This window comes from Micropterus salmoides, unplaced genomic scaffold (genome assembly GCF_014851395.1).
Source record: "Micropterus salmoides isolate LMB-PRFRI ecotype aquatic unplaced genomic scaffold, ASM1485139v1 Ms_hic_scaffold_258, whole genome shotgun sequence".
Lineage (NCBI taxonomy): Eukaryota > Metazoa > Chordata > Actinopteri > Centrarchiformes > Centrarchidae > Micropterus > Micropterus salmoides.
Window position 1 is genome coordinate 1 of NW_024041795.1, and position 14400 is coordinate 14400.

At 39.7% G+C, this 14400-nt stretch overlaps 2 protein-coding genes across 2 annotated transcripts; one reads left to right on the forward strand and one right to left on the reverse strand.

The window, feature by feature from the left end:
• The first annotated feature begins 586 nt into the window (after positions 1-586).
• Positions 587-14356, forward strand: LOC119919152 (serine protease 53-like). Its single transcript, XM_038739622.1, has 12 exons — positions 587-715; positions 2200-2350; positions 2458-2708; positions 2799-2935; positions 3033-3134; positions 3250-3294; positions 11344-11428; positions 11623-11779; positions 12036-12134; positions 12262-12425; positions 13823-13959; positions 14068-14356. The coding sequence occupies exons 1-12, from the start codon at positions 676-678 to the stop codon at positions 14218-14220; spliced, it is 1521 nt and encodes a 506-aa protein (XP_038595550.1). The 5' UTR covers positions 587-675; the 3' UTR covers positions 14221-14356.
• LOC119919149 (trypsin-2-like) lies at positions 8075-10433 on the reverse strand. Its single transcript, XM_038739620.1, has 5 exons — positions 10304-10433; positions 10056-10209; positions 9687-9946; positions 8478-8614; positions 8075-8352 (listed from the first exon to the last, which is right to left on the reverse strand). The coding sequence occupies exons 1-5, from the start codon at positions 10341-10343 to the stop codon at positions 8200-8202; spliced, it is 744 nt and encodes a 247-aa protein (XP_038595548.1). The 5' UTR covers positions 10344-10433; the 3' UTR covers positions 8075-8199.
• Positions 14357-14400: the final 44 nt, after the last annotated feature.

Below are 14400 nucleotides of genomic sequence, written 5' to 3' on the forward strand. Positions count from 1 at the left end.
CCCCTGATGTACATTATATGTTATATCGAGTAAAGTGGTGCTACATATACTGCTAAATTGCAATAAATCACATGTTAGAGCTTGTCATTTATTTTGAATCTACCAGTATCTACAGCTGATAGACGGATGAAGTTGATTTAAAAACAACAAAAGTTACCTCTGAATTACAATGTACTAATTCTCAGGTCTAACCAGGAGATTTCTTAAAAGAATAAGGAAATGTTCAACCTCTCTGTCATCATAGCAGTCATGATAAAAGCCACTCCTGATAATTAATTGATCTAATTTAGTTAGGAAAATTTTAATTTGACACAAATGATTTTTGAGTTAGAGACCATAACAAATACACATTGTTTAATATTATGGATAATAGAAGAATTAGTTTTACTTTTAGTGTAATAATAAAATAAATACATAATACAGGAGCCAATATGATCTGTATTTACACTTTCCTGTATGATTATCAAGAATTTGCTGACAGGAAAGCCATCCTTACTTTTACAAAAAAAGTGTTTTTTCATGTAACTTTGGAAATGAATCACCTAACCCCAATGCCTGCAATTGGGTCCTCACTGACCAATGGGGAAGGCCGGACAGCAGGGCAGCGCTCCTGACTGTAGATATAAACCAGGGCTCCAGGTGAGGTCCTTCCATCAACAGGATCACACAGCAACCATGAGGTCTCTGGTCTTCGTTCTGCTCATCGGAGCTGCTTGTGAGTGTCAAGTTCTTTTCTTGCAGATCGCCTTCCTTTCTGCTAACAGTCTGTTGGCCTTTATGCCAGAACATTGTCCAGAATAACCATAGCATCTCCCAGTGGTTATGATTAAGTACTTTTACTCAAGTACAGTACTAAAGTACAAATTTGAGGTGCTTGCACTGAACAAGAGTATTTTCTTTTCATGACACTTTCTACTTCTACTCCGCTACATCTTAGACGGAGACATTTTACTTGTTACTTCACTACATTTATCTGACAGCTTTACTAGTCACTTTATGTTAAACCTTAACAAAAGTGAAGATTTGTTGCTTTTTCTTTTAATTATTTTAATTTATTTGTGAAAACTTTGAGCTTTGTTAGTTAGACAATGCAAGCATTGTGAAGGTGTCACTTTGGGATAATTGTGGCAGCAATTCACACTATTTTCAGAATTTTGAAAATCGATTAATGGAGAAAATAATCAGCAGATTAATCCGTAGTGAAAATAATCTTTAGTTGCACTGTGATACAAAGTAGTTAAAAATTAGCTTAAGATTAACAAAATGCTGCTTTTACATTAATTTAATGAATAATAATAATAATAATAATAATATAATAATAGTATAACCGTCACAGGACATTTTTCTTTCTGCATTGAGTACTTTTACTTTTAATACTTTAAGTACATTTTCCTGATTATATTTACATACATTTATGATTTTCAATGCAGGACTTTTACTTGTAATAGAGTATTTTTACAGTGAGCTATTAGTACTATTATTTAAGTCAAGGATCTGAATATCTCGTCCACACACACACACACACACACACACACACACACACACACACACACACATATACATATAAACTGAGTAACTTGAATTATTATTGAAAGGGAAACATATGTAAAATTAATGCCATTGTTTAATAAATAGGAAAGTTTGCCTATACTGTAAAAAAAAAAAAAACTCCTGACAAACATAACCATGCTAAAAGTACTTTTAAAAAAATTACTTTTTTAAAAATACTTTAAAAAATGTGCTTTGTAGGCCACTTTGACTCAAGTAGAACTTTAAACTGAAGACTTCTACTTGTAGTGGAGAAATATTTAGCGAGAGTATCTGTACTTTTACTCAAGTAGGCCTACAGGATTTGTGTATTTTGTCCACCACTGGCATTTACCTAAAGTGAGGGTTTTGAATTTGAGAATGGCTGATTGATCTCTAACCATCCTCAGCACTCAAATGAATAACGCACACTTTGGGGTTTAAGTAAAAACACACAAAAGGACATTCTATATTCAGAGATGTCTGCTTAGTTGAAATGTTTTACTGGTGTTGTAGTGTTCTATAGACAAATTAACAATCTTCACTTAATTAACATCAGCTTGAAAGCAAATGAAAACACAAATAATTTTTTTTACTTTTTGATTGTAAAAAAAATTCAGGCATTAAGGGGTTAAGCAAACTACTAACTTGTTGCTAACGTGTGTGTTGTAGTTGCGACGGAGGACGACAAGATCGTCGGAGGGCATGAGTGCGAGGCCAACTCCCAGCCCCATCAGGTGTCTCTGAACGTTGGCTACCACTTCTGTGGGGGCTCCCTGGTCAGCCAGGACTGGGTCGTGTCTGCTGCTCACTGCTACCAATCGTATGTCACTCCTTGATAATAAGACAAAAGGTTTGCATGCAGGAATGTATCTGCTTAAAAAGACATCATGAAACTCAGCTGCCACTAATCCTCTCATTCCTCTCAAGTCGCATTGAGGTGCGTCTTGGAGAGCACAACATCAAGGTCACCGAGGGAAATGAGCAGTTCATCAGTTCGTCTCGTATTATCCGCCACCCCAAGTACAACTCCTACACCATCGACAATGACATCATGCTGATCAAGCTGAGCAAGCCCGCCACCCTCACCAAGTCTGTGCAGCCTGTGGCTCTTCCAACCGCCTGTGCCCCCGCTGGCACCATGTGCAAAGTCTCTGGCTGGGGCAACACCATGAGCTCCAGTGAGTTTTAACTTTTGCATTGCGCTCTCAGAATGTTTTCACTGCAGTATAGTTCCAGTTAAATCTCTTTTTTACTCTATTGATCTCCAGCTGCTGACAAGAACAAGCTGCAGTGCCTGAACATCCCGATCCTGTCTTCTGCCGATTGTAACAATTCCTACCCTGGCATGATCACTGATTCCATGTTCTGTGCTGGATACCTGGAGGGAGGCAAGGACTCTTGCCAGGTATGTAATTCAATGTTCAGGCAAGAATCCAGCAATAACTGCATGAAATCCCTGGTATGGTCAGTCATTCAAGTAATTTCACACTCTGTGTTCTCAGGGTGACTCTGGTGGCCCCGTCGTTTGCAACGGAGAGCTGCAGGGTGTTGTGTCCTGGGGCTATGGATGTGCTCAGAAGAACAACCCTGGTGTCTACACAAAGGTAACTTTTAAAAAACATTATTTAATCAACACGCTGTGTCCAGTTTGTTCTGTTGGACTGAGCTGCAATGCTATGCTGATTCACAGTTCTAACTCAGGTCTATTTCCATTTTTAGGTCTGCATCTTCAGTGACTGGCTGGAGAGCACCATGGCCAGCTATTAAGTGATCCAAACAACAAGTCCAGTCAAGCAGCTTAACAACAATTGCTTTTTGTGTTCCATCTTTTGTACTGGACAATGTGACAAATAAACCATTTAAAGCACATAATTTGGGTCTACTTTATGTGAACCTATTTCAAAGAACAGATTCTAGTGTGTCTAGTGTGTAGTTCAAGAAAGGTGACTCTTTTTTAAAATATTTTATTTAATCTTTATTTAAGACTTTGGTTGAAATAACATGTTTAACAAGGCTTTGCAATAGTGGCTGCTAAAGCTATAAATGTACATCGAATAAACTTTATATAACATTATTAATAGCATTATTTGTTGCTTATAGTGTTCCTTACATTGTTTATTAATAATATTAGTTTACCCAACAATAATAAGTTTATATTCAAACTAAATTCATCAAGTATTTTTCTTTTTGTTAATATATATCAAAATAATTCATTTACAGGTAAAGAAAAGAGTAGAGCATATCAAATGGGTGTCACACCCACTGTCTACTATTGGCTGACTATGACATAATGTTGATTGATGTCGCCTCAGATTTAACTCATGCCCCAATCTAAAACGTTAAATTACGTTGAACATTGAATTAAATCATAAATATCATAAATTGAATCAGACATTGACAATTTATTTAGATCATGCTGATAAATTTAGAATCAGAAGTATTGTTGGGTTTCTTTTTGCATGTTGGTGGCAAATGCTACGCCCATTGCTGCAACATGTTTCCAAAGCAACCCCTCCTCCTAAAAAAATGTTTATACACTACTAAATGGTTTGCCTAAGTAAATAATATTGCTCTTCTGGGGTCTTGTGTAAAAAACATCCCCTATTTTGTTGAAAACCCTTCCACATTAGGATTTTAACTCAACTTGTTTTAGCAATCTTTGACAGTATTTGAGTGGCTTTATAATGCAGGTCAATAGACCTGGATAGACGGCAGGTACTTCAGCGTTATACAGTACTAGAAGTCAGAGAGCTCGTCAACTAGAGAAGGGATGCCTGCTGTGGTGGATGCCGTTTAATAATCCAAATTTATTTCCCAGCATTTGAATTATGAATAACTTAATTATAAATGGATATGCAAAATGAGTTTTAAAAGGGGCTTTAAATTTTACATGTAGTGATTCATTTACTAATCTGTTTTCCTGTCATATTCCATTTCATCATCTTATCTCTTGTGTCTTTCGTCACTCGTGAAGAGGAATAATCTGAAGAGTAAACATAATTGCAGTTTTTGAGCATCATAATGTGTGACAATAGTTATGGGTGATGAAATTGAGTTTTTTCCTACTGACTGACGCCTTAAGTGACTTGAAGAGCTTATGTTCTTTTCCCCCATTCTCATGAAGTACAGTAGAGCACCAAAAACTCACAAAATTAACCCCTAGCAAACTATGAAAAAAATGTCACGTTCGTTTCATTTCAGACTGGATATTGCTCTTAAAAGAGTCCGGAATTGGTCCTTGGTTTTAATGTTCTGCTTGGACTGAACCATGATAATGACAGAGGATGCACGGTTGAGCCGAAACTATGCCAGCATCCCAAAGTTAAGAGTTAAGATCTTCCAGGCACACTTTTGTTCATATCCAAAAGCAACATTGAATTTTTAAGAAATCTGACTTAGACCTTTAAATCATGTTAATCATTTTAGACTTTGTCAGAATAAAGGAAGATCTTGTCAAAAAAATCTAATGACATGATGGAAAAAAAGAGTGAATCTGTCCTGTAACATGACTTTTGAGCCACAAAACCTACGACAAAGATTACAAGGGAGACATGGGCAAACACATAACCGTGGTCATACACTGGACTTGGTTTTTACCCTGGGTGTCAGCATTTCCTCTGTGGAATTAGTGGAAATGACCATATCTGACCACAGATGTATTGTTTTTAGCTGCGATTCGTCTGTTACTCATGCCGCCTCACCAAGCTCCGTGTGTTCTCGCATCTTTAATGAACAAAGTGTTTCAAAGTTTTGCGCAGTCTTTCAGAGCCAAAGCCAACACCTGTCTGATTCCAACACCAACAATCTGGTTGATCACTTCAATCATATCTGCTTGTCGTCACTAAATATTACTGCTCCTCTAAGGTTAGGCCTACGTCTAAAGCTAGTAAACAACCCTGGATAAATGACAGCATTCGCAGCCTCAAAAGGGAATGCAGGAAAGCAGAGCGCAGATGGAAAAAATCCAATCTCCAAGTCCATTACCTCAGTCTGAAGGATTTATTAATTAACTACAATAACTTGGTTAAGGATGCGAGAACACACTATTTCTCTGAACTCATTACTACACATAAACACAATCCCAGGTTTCTGTTTAAGACTGTGGATCAGCTGGTAAACCCAACCCCTCCTTGTGCCTCAGCTGGAAGTAATGATGACTGTGAATTGTTTTTATCTTATTTTACCAATAAGGTGGTGTCAATCAGAGCCTCTATTACCCCCGTGGCCTCTTACTCAGAGGTCCCTCACCAGCAACAACAGAGTTTTAACCAGTTTTATCCCATCGACTTGTCTGAGCTTTTAAAAACAATATCACAAATGAAAGTGTCCTCCAGCCCACTTGATATAATACCTACAAAATTTTTACTGAAAGTAATAGATTCTGTTGGCCCCCATTTGATCTCTGTTTTCAACAGCTCCCTATCTACTGGTTGTGTCCTGATTATTTTAAAACGGCTTGCGTGAACCCACTTTTAAAGAAACCTGGTTTAGATCCCTCCCTCCCACAAAATTTTAGACCAATTTCAAAACTGCCTTTTATTGCAAAGATTCTAGAAAGAATTGTGTCCAAACAGCTGCTCACTGTGCTGGAAAATAACAAAATATTTGAAAAGTTTCAGTCTGGTTTTAGGAAGTACCACAGCACTGAGACTGCCCTGCTTAAAGTCACCAATGACCTTTTAATGTCTGCTGATGAAGGTATGTGCTCAGTCCTTGTACTCCTGGACCTTAGCGCTGCTTTTGACACCATTGATCACAACATCATGTTAGACAGACTGAGGCACTGGGTGGGGATCTCTGGTACTGCCTAGAATGGTTTTCATCCTACCTGTCAAATAGGAAGTTTTGCGTGTCTGTAAACAACTATGTCTCTTCATTCTGTCCAGTTAAATATGGTGTGCCTCAGGGGTCGGTCTTAGGACCCATTTTGTTTTCCTTGTATCTGCTTCCCCTTGGACATATTATCCATAAACATGGCATTTCTTTTCATATTTATGCTGATGACACACAAATATACTTGCCCGTCAGATCCACAGACCCTGGAATGCTGAGTTCACTTAACAACTGCCTTTGTGAAGTTAAAAAATGGATGTCAAATAATTTCCTCCAGCTGAACTCAGACAAAACAGAAATCCTGGTCATCGGGTCCCAGCAGATGGCAAATCAAATACTGCCATCTGCTGGTTCCCTAGTAAATCACATTAAGCCTGTGGCAAAGAACCTTGGTGTTTGGTTTGATAGTAATTTAAATTTCGAGCAGCACACCACAAAGCTTGTTCAATCATGTTTTTATCAACTTAGAAATATAGCTAAAATTCGATCTATGTTAACTTTTAAGGACACCGAGACCATTTTACACGCCTTCATCTCATCACGCCTGGATTATTGCAACAGCCTTTTCACCTGTTTAACCCAAAAATCTATTGATCGACTCCAGACTGTCCAGAACTCAGCTGCCAGGCTTTTAACCAGAACAAAGAAATATGACCACATTACTCCTATTTTAGCTTCATTACACTGGCTCCCAGTATGTTTTAGAATTGACTTTAAAATTCTATTGATCACTTTTAAAGCTCTTCATGGCCTCTCGCCTTGTTATATTTCTGACCTTTTAGTCCCATACGCACCAGCACGTACCTTGAGATCCTCGGGCAGAGGTCTGCTGTCTGTTCCAGAGTCTCGACTGAAAACTAAAGGGGACAGAGCGTTTGCTGTCAGGGCCCCGAGGCTCTGGAACAGCCTGCCCGAGGAAATCAGGTCGGCTGAGTCAGTGAACTCTTTTAAGTCCCTTCTTAAAACATACTTTTATAGGAGAGCTTTTCCCGATCTTATTTGACTTTATTTTATCCCTTTTATTTTATTGTATTTTACTAATTTTATATTAAATTTTCATGCTCTTATCTTTTTTTTGTATTATTCTTTACGCTTGTTAAAGCACTTTGTAACTTGTTTTTGAAAAGTGCTCTACAAATAAGGATTATTATTATTATTCTGACGGAAAATAAAATTGTTCTTTTCTTTGAATATAACTGCTACTAGATTTTTGTAAAAGAAAGGACTCACACCAACCTCTCAGTTCTTATTAAATCATTGGATTAGTTGGAAACGGAAGTTGAACTCCTTTTCAGATTCTTGTCGTATACTGACATTGATCAATGTTGAAACATATATGCCCTTCCTTTCCAGGTGCATAAAGCATTCTGCACTCAGGAGACAGAAAATCACAATGGGGCCAGTGTTCATGTACTACAAATGAAAAGACTGACAAAACCTTATTAACACTATTCACACACACACACACACACACACACACGTTGGATTTTCTCACAAGCTGATGCAAACTTGTGAATGTTTACAGTGCACTGACTGTAATTGTTTGAAATAGAGTATTCAGAAATGTCTTACTGTAACATAGTGGTGGAGAGCAGATTCAGGACTACAGTATTGCCAACAATAATAAACACACTGATGTATCACGGAATGATAAATTTTATTGATTGTTTCCCGGACTAAACACATTTCATATCTCTTTTCTCTCTCTCTCAGCCAGTCTCCTGCTGCTTTTCTTTCTGACACTACCCACCACCACCTCCTGTTTCTGTCTCCTTTAATTTCAATCTTTCTCCGGTTTCCCCACTCTCACATAGTTCTGTGATGGGAGATCCCTGCCTAGCTGTATCTGGAGAGAATGTCGTTGATCCAGGGCATCAGAGAACATACTTTGGTGTAAACGCCCGGGTAGTTAGGCTGAGCGCAGCCCTGGCCCCAAGAGACAATACCCTGCAGCTGCCCATTACACACCAGAGGACCACCAGAGTCACCCTGAGCAGGGAAGATAAAGAGAAAGCGTTAATTCCTTAAATCACCTCATCCCATTAAATGTTTTATTTACATGTTCATAGAGCACCAAGCCTTATTCTATGTGCTGTAAAATTCTGTGGAAATACCTGACAAGAATCCTTGCCTCCCTCCAGGTATCCAGCGCACACCATGCGATCAGTAATCATGCCAGGGTAGGAACCTTGACAGTCCTTGTTAGACAGAATGGGGACTTCCACACACTGAAGGTAAAAAGGATTGAACACTGCAGATAACATAAAGAAAGAAAGAAACAAAGAAGGAAACAAAGAAAGAAAGATAAAAAAACCATCACCATAGTGTATCAGACCTCAGTGGCTCTCCAAAATGTCCATCTTTATGGAGCTAAGAAACAACAGCTATTTGCCATAACTGACAGTTTGCTAAAACCCCACTCTCGAATAGTGATTGACAAGCCTGGCAAGCTTTGTATTTTTCCGCATGTTGTGCATGGGACTGTTAAGAATTTGGAGGGTGGAGTCTTTTGTTATCACCTTTCCAAAACCAAAAACACAAGAGCAAAGATATAAGGAAGGAGTTAAATGGTGATAATAGTGTTACGTTTGCTAAACTCATCATACTCGCTTTCCCCCTGTGTTAGTAAAGCATGCTGTTTTCAGGGTTATGTTAGAACAAATGACATTATCATTATATATTTATTTCTAAGCCTTTTTAAGCATTATATCAAATATATAGCCATCAAAGGAATTTAAAAAATCATTTTACTGGCTTCACTTTTTAAAAAGAACGAGCTGACAACATTTAAGTCGTCTGGAGACTGTTTGCTTTGATGCTACATTAGCTTAGCTAGAGCTGATAAAATCTGCTAGCAAGCATCATTTTAGCAGATCCACTGTTGTCAGCTTGAAATGAGATACCTGGTTGTCTATCATGTGTATGTAAGACCCTTTATTTTATTTTTTTTAAATTACTAAAAAAGGTCAAGTGGTGAATCTGTCACTGCTATCATTGTAAAGTGGACAGTGGAAAGTGGCAAGTAGACAGTAATTAAGGGTGATGGGGCTTAGCAAAGCTTTACCTGGCAAGGATGAAAATATCCTATTTTTTCTTTATTGCATCTCCATTTAGTCTGTAATGGTAAAATAAATATGTTAATTTACCAGGGAATTATATTCCTTAGCTTCTGACCTTTCAAAGGAGACCAGAAGTATGACTCTAGGCCAAATGGTTGAGAAGTTATTCCTGATTCATTTTGGGTATGTTATTTTAGGCGTTTGTTATGGGGCAAATAGCTGTCAGTTTCCAGCGGGTTAATATCAAGATCAGGTGCACCTCACCTTGATCAGTATAGATGTTCCCCCATCCTGACACTGTGCACATGTCCCCAGGTGTGGGGCAGGCTTTGGGCAAGGCGATAGGCTTGACATACTGATTCACGGTGACAGGGTGTGCAAGTTTCATCAGCATGATATCGTAGTCTAGGGTCTGGTAATCATAACTCTGATGCCAGTAGATGGCATCCACTGACATGTACTGCTCTGTGCCCTCGTTCATCCAGATGTGGTTGTCACCCAAGACAGCAATCTGTGAAAATGGGCTGAAATAGAGACAAAGAACAAAATTCATAAACTTCATTCAAAATTTATAATTCTCTTAGAGTTCATACGGAGACTTTTGAACACTCTCACGTAATACAAATGTAATACTTTTGCCAGCAGTGTGCAGCAGAGATGATCCACTGGTTGTTGATTAGGGAACCGCCGCAGAAGTGATAGCCGATATTTAGAGACACCTGCCAGGGTTTTGAGTGGGCTTCACACTGGTAGCCACCCACAATCCTGTCATCCACAGGGGCTGCAGCTGTTGTGTAAAGGAAATACATATTTATCAGAGTTATAGTTATTTATTATTATTTTACCCTTAAACTGCTGTACATACTGCAGATGTGATTTACCTGCAGCACCCAGGAGTGTGAGAACAATCAGGCCAATCATCTCGTGGCTGACTCAAGCCTTCCTAAGACCAGACTGGAGGAGAATAATCCGTCACTCACTGCATTTATACCTAAACTCCTCTGTGTCTTTCCATGCAACCCACCCCCCACATCTCCATCCACCCAATTCTACCCACCCACCCCTGATTCTCTGTCCACTCCTCCTTCTCCATTCCCTACCCTGAAAAATAACCTTATCGTATGTGGTACATTCATCCTTTCAGTTAATAAGTGAGCCATGTCTTACATATTTGTTGCCTTGGGGAGTTTTTTGTGCGATCGGTTTTTAACTGATTATTTTGTAGATTTTCTGCACCTGTCACCTAAATACATGTGTCTATTCTTTTTATGGGAAACACATTTCCAACTCCCCTTTTGGCAGACACCTCAGTGAGTTATTGTAACAGCCATTTTGTGTTATTACATATTCATTGAATGCAATAGAACAGAATGGATTTATCCGCACTTATTGGTGCTAAAATGCTATTGATTGCTGTCTGACACGGCACAGCACAGAAAAACACCATACAGCATGTTTTAGTTTTCTGCTTCAGAGACAACAGATGATTTCTTTCTCACGTCTCTTGGCTTTTATTCAAGGGCAACCAAAAGTGGACCCGTGGACTTCTTTTTTTTAATCGACTATGTAAACTATGATTCGTTAAATGTCTGCCAATTGAGTCTGTTTGTTAAAAGCAACAAACATTTCTTTCCTATTGGTTCAAGCCTAAAGGAAGGTTGTATAACTGTTTTCACAGTTGTAGCTAGCCAACAATGAGTGACCCATGAGAGAACCATGAGCAGGTGTTAAATGTGTGGAGACCTTGATCCACATTTGTAAATGAGGTGCACAGATGGGGCAGAAGTGGGAAAACATGGAAATAGGAGCATGATAAGAGAGTACATTTGAGTTTACACTTTTAAACAGAGTGTGAGGACACAGATGGGGTCAACAAGAAGAGGTGGGGGGATTTAGCTGAGCACAGCAGTGGGGTTGGTAGCATATAAATATGAGCTGGGGTGTGTCCAGGTGTTTTCTATTCACCATGGGACTGCTGGCTCTGTTGCTGATGGTTGGAGCTGCTGGTAAAAACACAGAAATACACACAGGCACAAGAATACATACACACATACATACATATTTACAAAAATACATACACAAACACACACGCATGCATGCATGCACGCACACACATACATACAGCCACATATGTGTACTGTAAAGTCAGCGATTTGAAAGTTGTTGTTACCCTTTATCTCTTTCTGTGATTGTGTGACAGCTGCAGTTCCCCGCGAAGATGGCAGAATCATTGGTGGGCAGGACTGTGAACCTCACTCTCGTCCATACATGGCCTCCCTTAACTATGGTTACCACTTCTGCGGTGGGGTTCTCATCAACAGTCAGTGGGTTCTCTCTGTTGCCCACTGTTGGTACAAGTAAGCATGCATTTATGCATTTTCCCCACTTTGAAATACAAGTAAATGCAAAAAAAAAACATCTGTAGGTGGAAGACTAATGCTTTTCAATCTACACCATATGTGGGGGACATCTGTTAAATCTATCTAAGTATTGCAGTATTTGCAAAGCAAAGACAATGGAGAGATTAAGACTTATTTAGAATTATTAGTACTAAATTGCTGGAAGCTTTTTCTGCATTCATATTTTTCTAGAATAATTCTCCTCCTCTCTCAGTCCCTATGCCATGCAGATCATGTTGGGAGAACACGACGTGCGAGTGTTTGAGGGTACAGAGCAGCTCATGAAGACTGAAAACATCATCTGGCACCCTAGGTAAGTTAAAGAAAAGAACCATGCCGTCTGGGAATCCTGTTCCCGTTGTACGGTTTCATGATCATCTGATCCGTTCATACAGTGCAGAGACAACTCTAAAGCTTCTTTTATATTTCTCTGTGTGCAGTTACGACTACCAGACTCTGGATTATGACATCATGCTGATCAAGCTCTTCCACCCAGTAGAGGTGACTGCGGCAGTCGCACCCATCCCATTGCCCAGAGCTTGCCCAATGGGGGGGCTCCCCTGCTCTGTGTCTGGCTGGGGTAACACGGCCATGAATGGCGAGGGTGGGTTAATAACAGTGATTTAAATTATACAGCTACAGTGCACAAATGTGGCAGATGTTCTGTAAAAATCCCAACCCATTGAAACTGGTGTAGTTAATATGTTGCTTTCAAACTAGTCCCCCGATCCAAGCTGGGCAGGGTAGGGTCAACAAATCCTATGAAAAGCTCCAAAAAAGCTGTGAGTTGATCCTACAAACAAGTATTGCCTGTGCAGCCACTGTGAATTATCCTGAAGATAGTCTCCAACAAAGTGTCTGATTTACTTTTGCCGAAATTACAACAGTGTCCAGCTGTTATAGGGAATTATGTACTGGTATATATTTGAGACCTGTTTTTATAGACCTGTTTGTTAAGATTCCCTGATTAAAGGTTCACCTTGGGCCACATTTCACTAATTTGTATGAAATGTTTGTGGCAGATATATTAGGTCCAGAACTACAAAAAAGCCTCAGGGAGCGATGCCGTAAACCCAACGTGACTTACTTTAAAGCACTGGGATCAACTTCAAATTTTCACGTTGCCATCTAATGGCATTGATGATGAAAAGTTGTTTTATCTGTGAGTTTTCGTTGATGGGTGTGCCTGTGGCATGGCATCAAAAATTGGTAATTCTCCAGGAAACAGTTGCTGTAACTTCACTATACATGCTTAAATCCGAACCAAATTGTACAGATTTGATGACAGTACCGCCTTGAACACATCCATGTACCAAATTTCTCTCAAAGTCAGAGTGCCACCTACTGGCAAAAAGAAAGTGTCATATTTTACGCTGTGATGACGCCTCCTACTCCTAGCAGGTTAGCCACACCTGCCTTAAAACAGTCTCAGAAGAGCCATAAGACATTAATGATGCTATGTTGTGAAGCTTGTGAGTTTTCATGTAACGGCTTGTCCGTGGCGTGGCGGTGAAGTTCGATGCTTTGCCATGAAACAGGAAGTTGTTTCTTCACTGTACATGCACCATGTACCAAATTTCAGTTGTTTGATAAGAGACATGCCCTGAACATGTCTCCAGGCCAATATTCACTCATACTCACAGTGCCACCTACTGGCAACAGGAAGTGACCCTGCAACATAGCAGTATGGTACAATAACATAAAGTTAGAGGTTGTCTCTAACCCCACATAGGGGACGCAGGAAGTGACGTTTAACCTCTCAGTCCAAAATGCATGATAATTCAGAGTCATGTCTCCCAACCTCCGACTACTGTGCTACAGCTGTCACACCCCAAAGTGCCTCACAGTGCGAGGACCTGTCAAATGCTGCTTTCAGCTTTAATTGGTTTTATGTTTTCATGGAATGTGTTGACAGTTACAAAATTAAACCTTATCCTATAAAATAATTTATCTGCTTAGTCTCAGAAGCTTATATGTATATCTCTGTTCTACCTTATACAGTCTACTTGCCCACCCGTCTGCAGTGTCTGAACGTGCCCATAGTTCACGACCAGGACTGTGAAAACGCTTATCCTGGCATGATCACACGCAGGATGGTGTGTGCCGGATACATGGATGGGGGCAGAGATGCATGCAATGTGAGTTTTCAGTAAATTTCTCAATCTCTGTATCCATGAAAGAATGAATCTTTGCCTACCATGAATCATTGCCTACCTGCTCACACTCAATCCCTCTGTGTTTGTCAGGGTGACTCCGGCAGCCCTCTGGTGTGTGCTGGAGAGGTCCACGGGCTGGTGTCATGGGGTCAGGGATGTGCCATGCCTAACTACCCCGGAGTCTACGTCAAAGTGTGCGAGTTCCTCTACTGGATTGAGGACACCCTGGCAGCCAACCCCTGAAGAAATTACCCATTTTTCCTTCACTTCACCCCCTCTATTCTCTCCCACTCCCAAACATTTATTTTTCTTTCCTTCTCTAGTGCCCCCCCCCCCATCCAGACTCAACATGCATGTCCCAAGAATATAGAAAACAAAATAAAACCAACACAGGATATCTTCATTTTTCATTTGTCTGCTCAT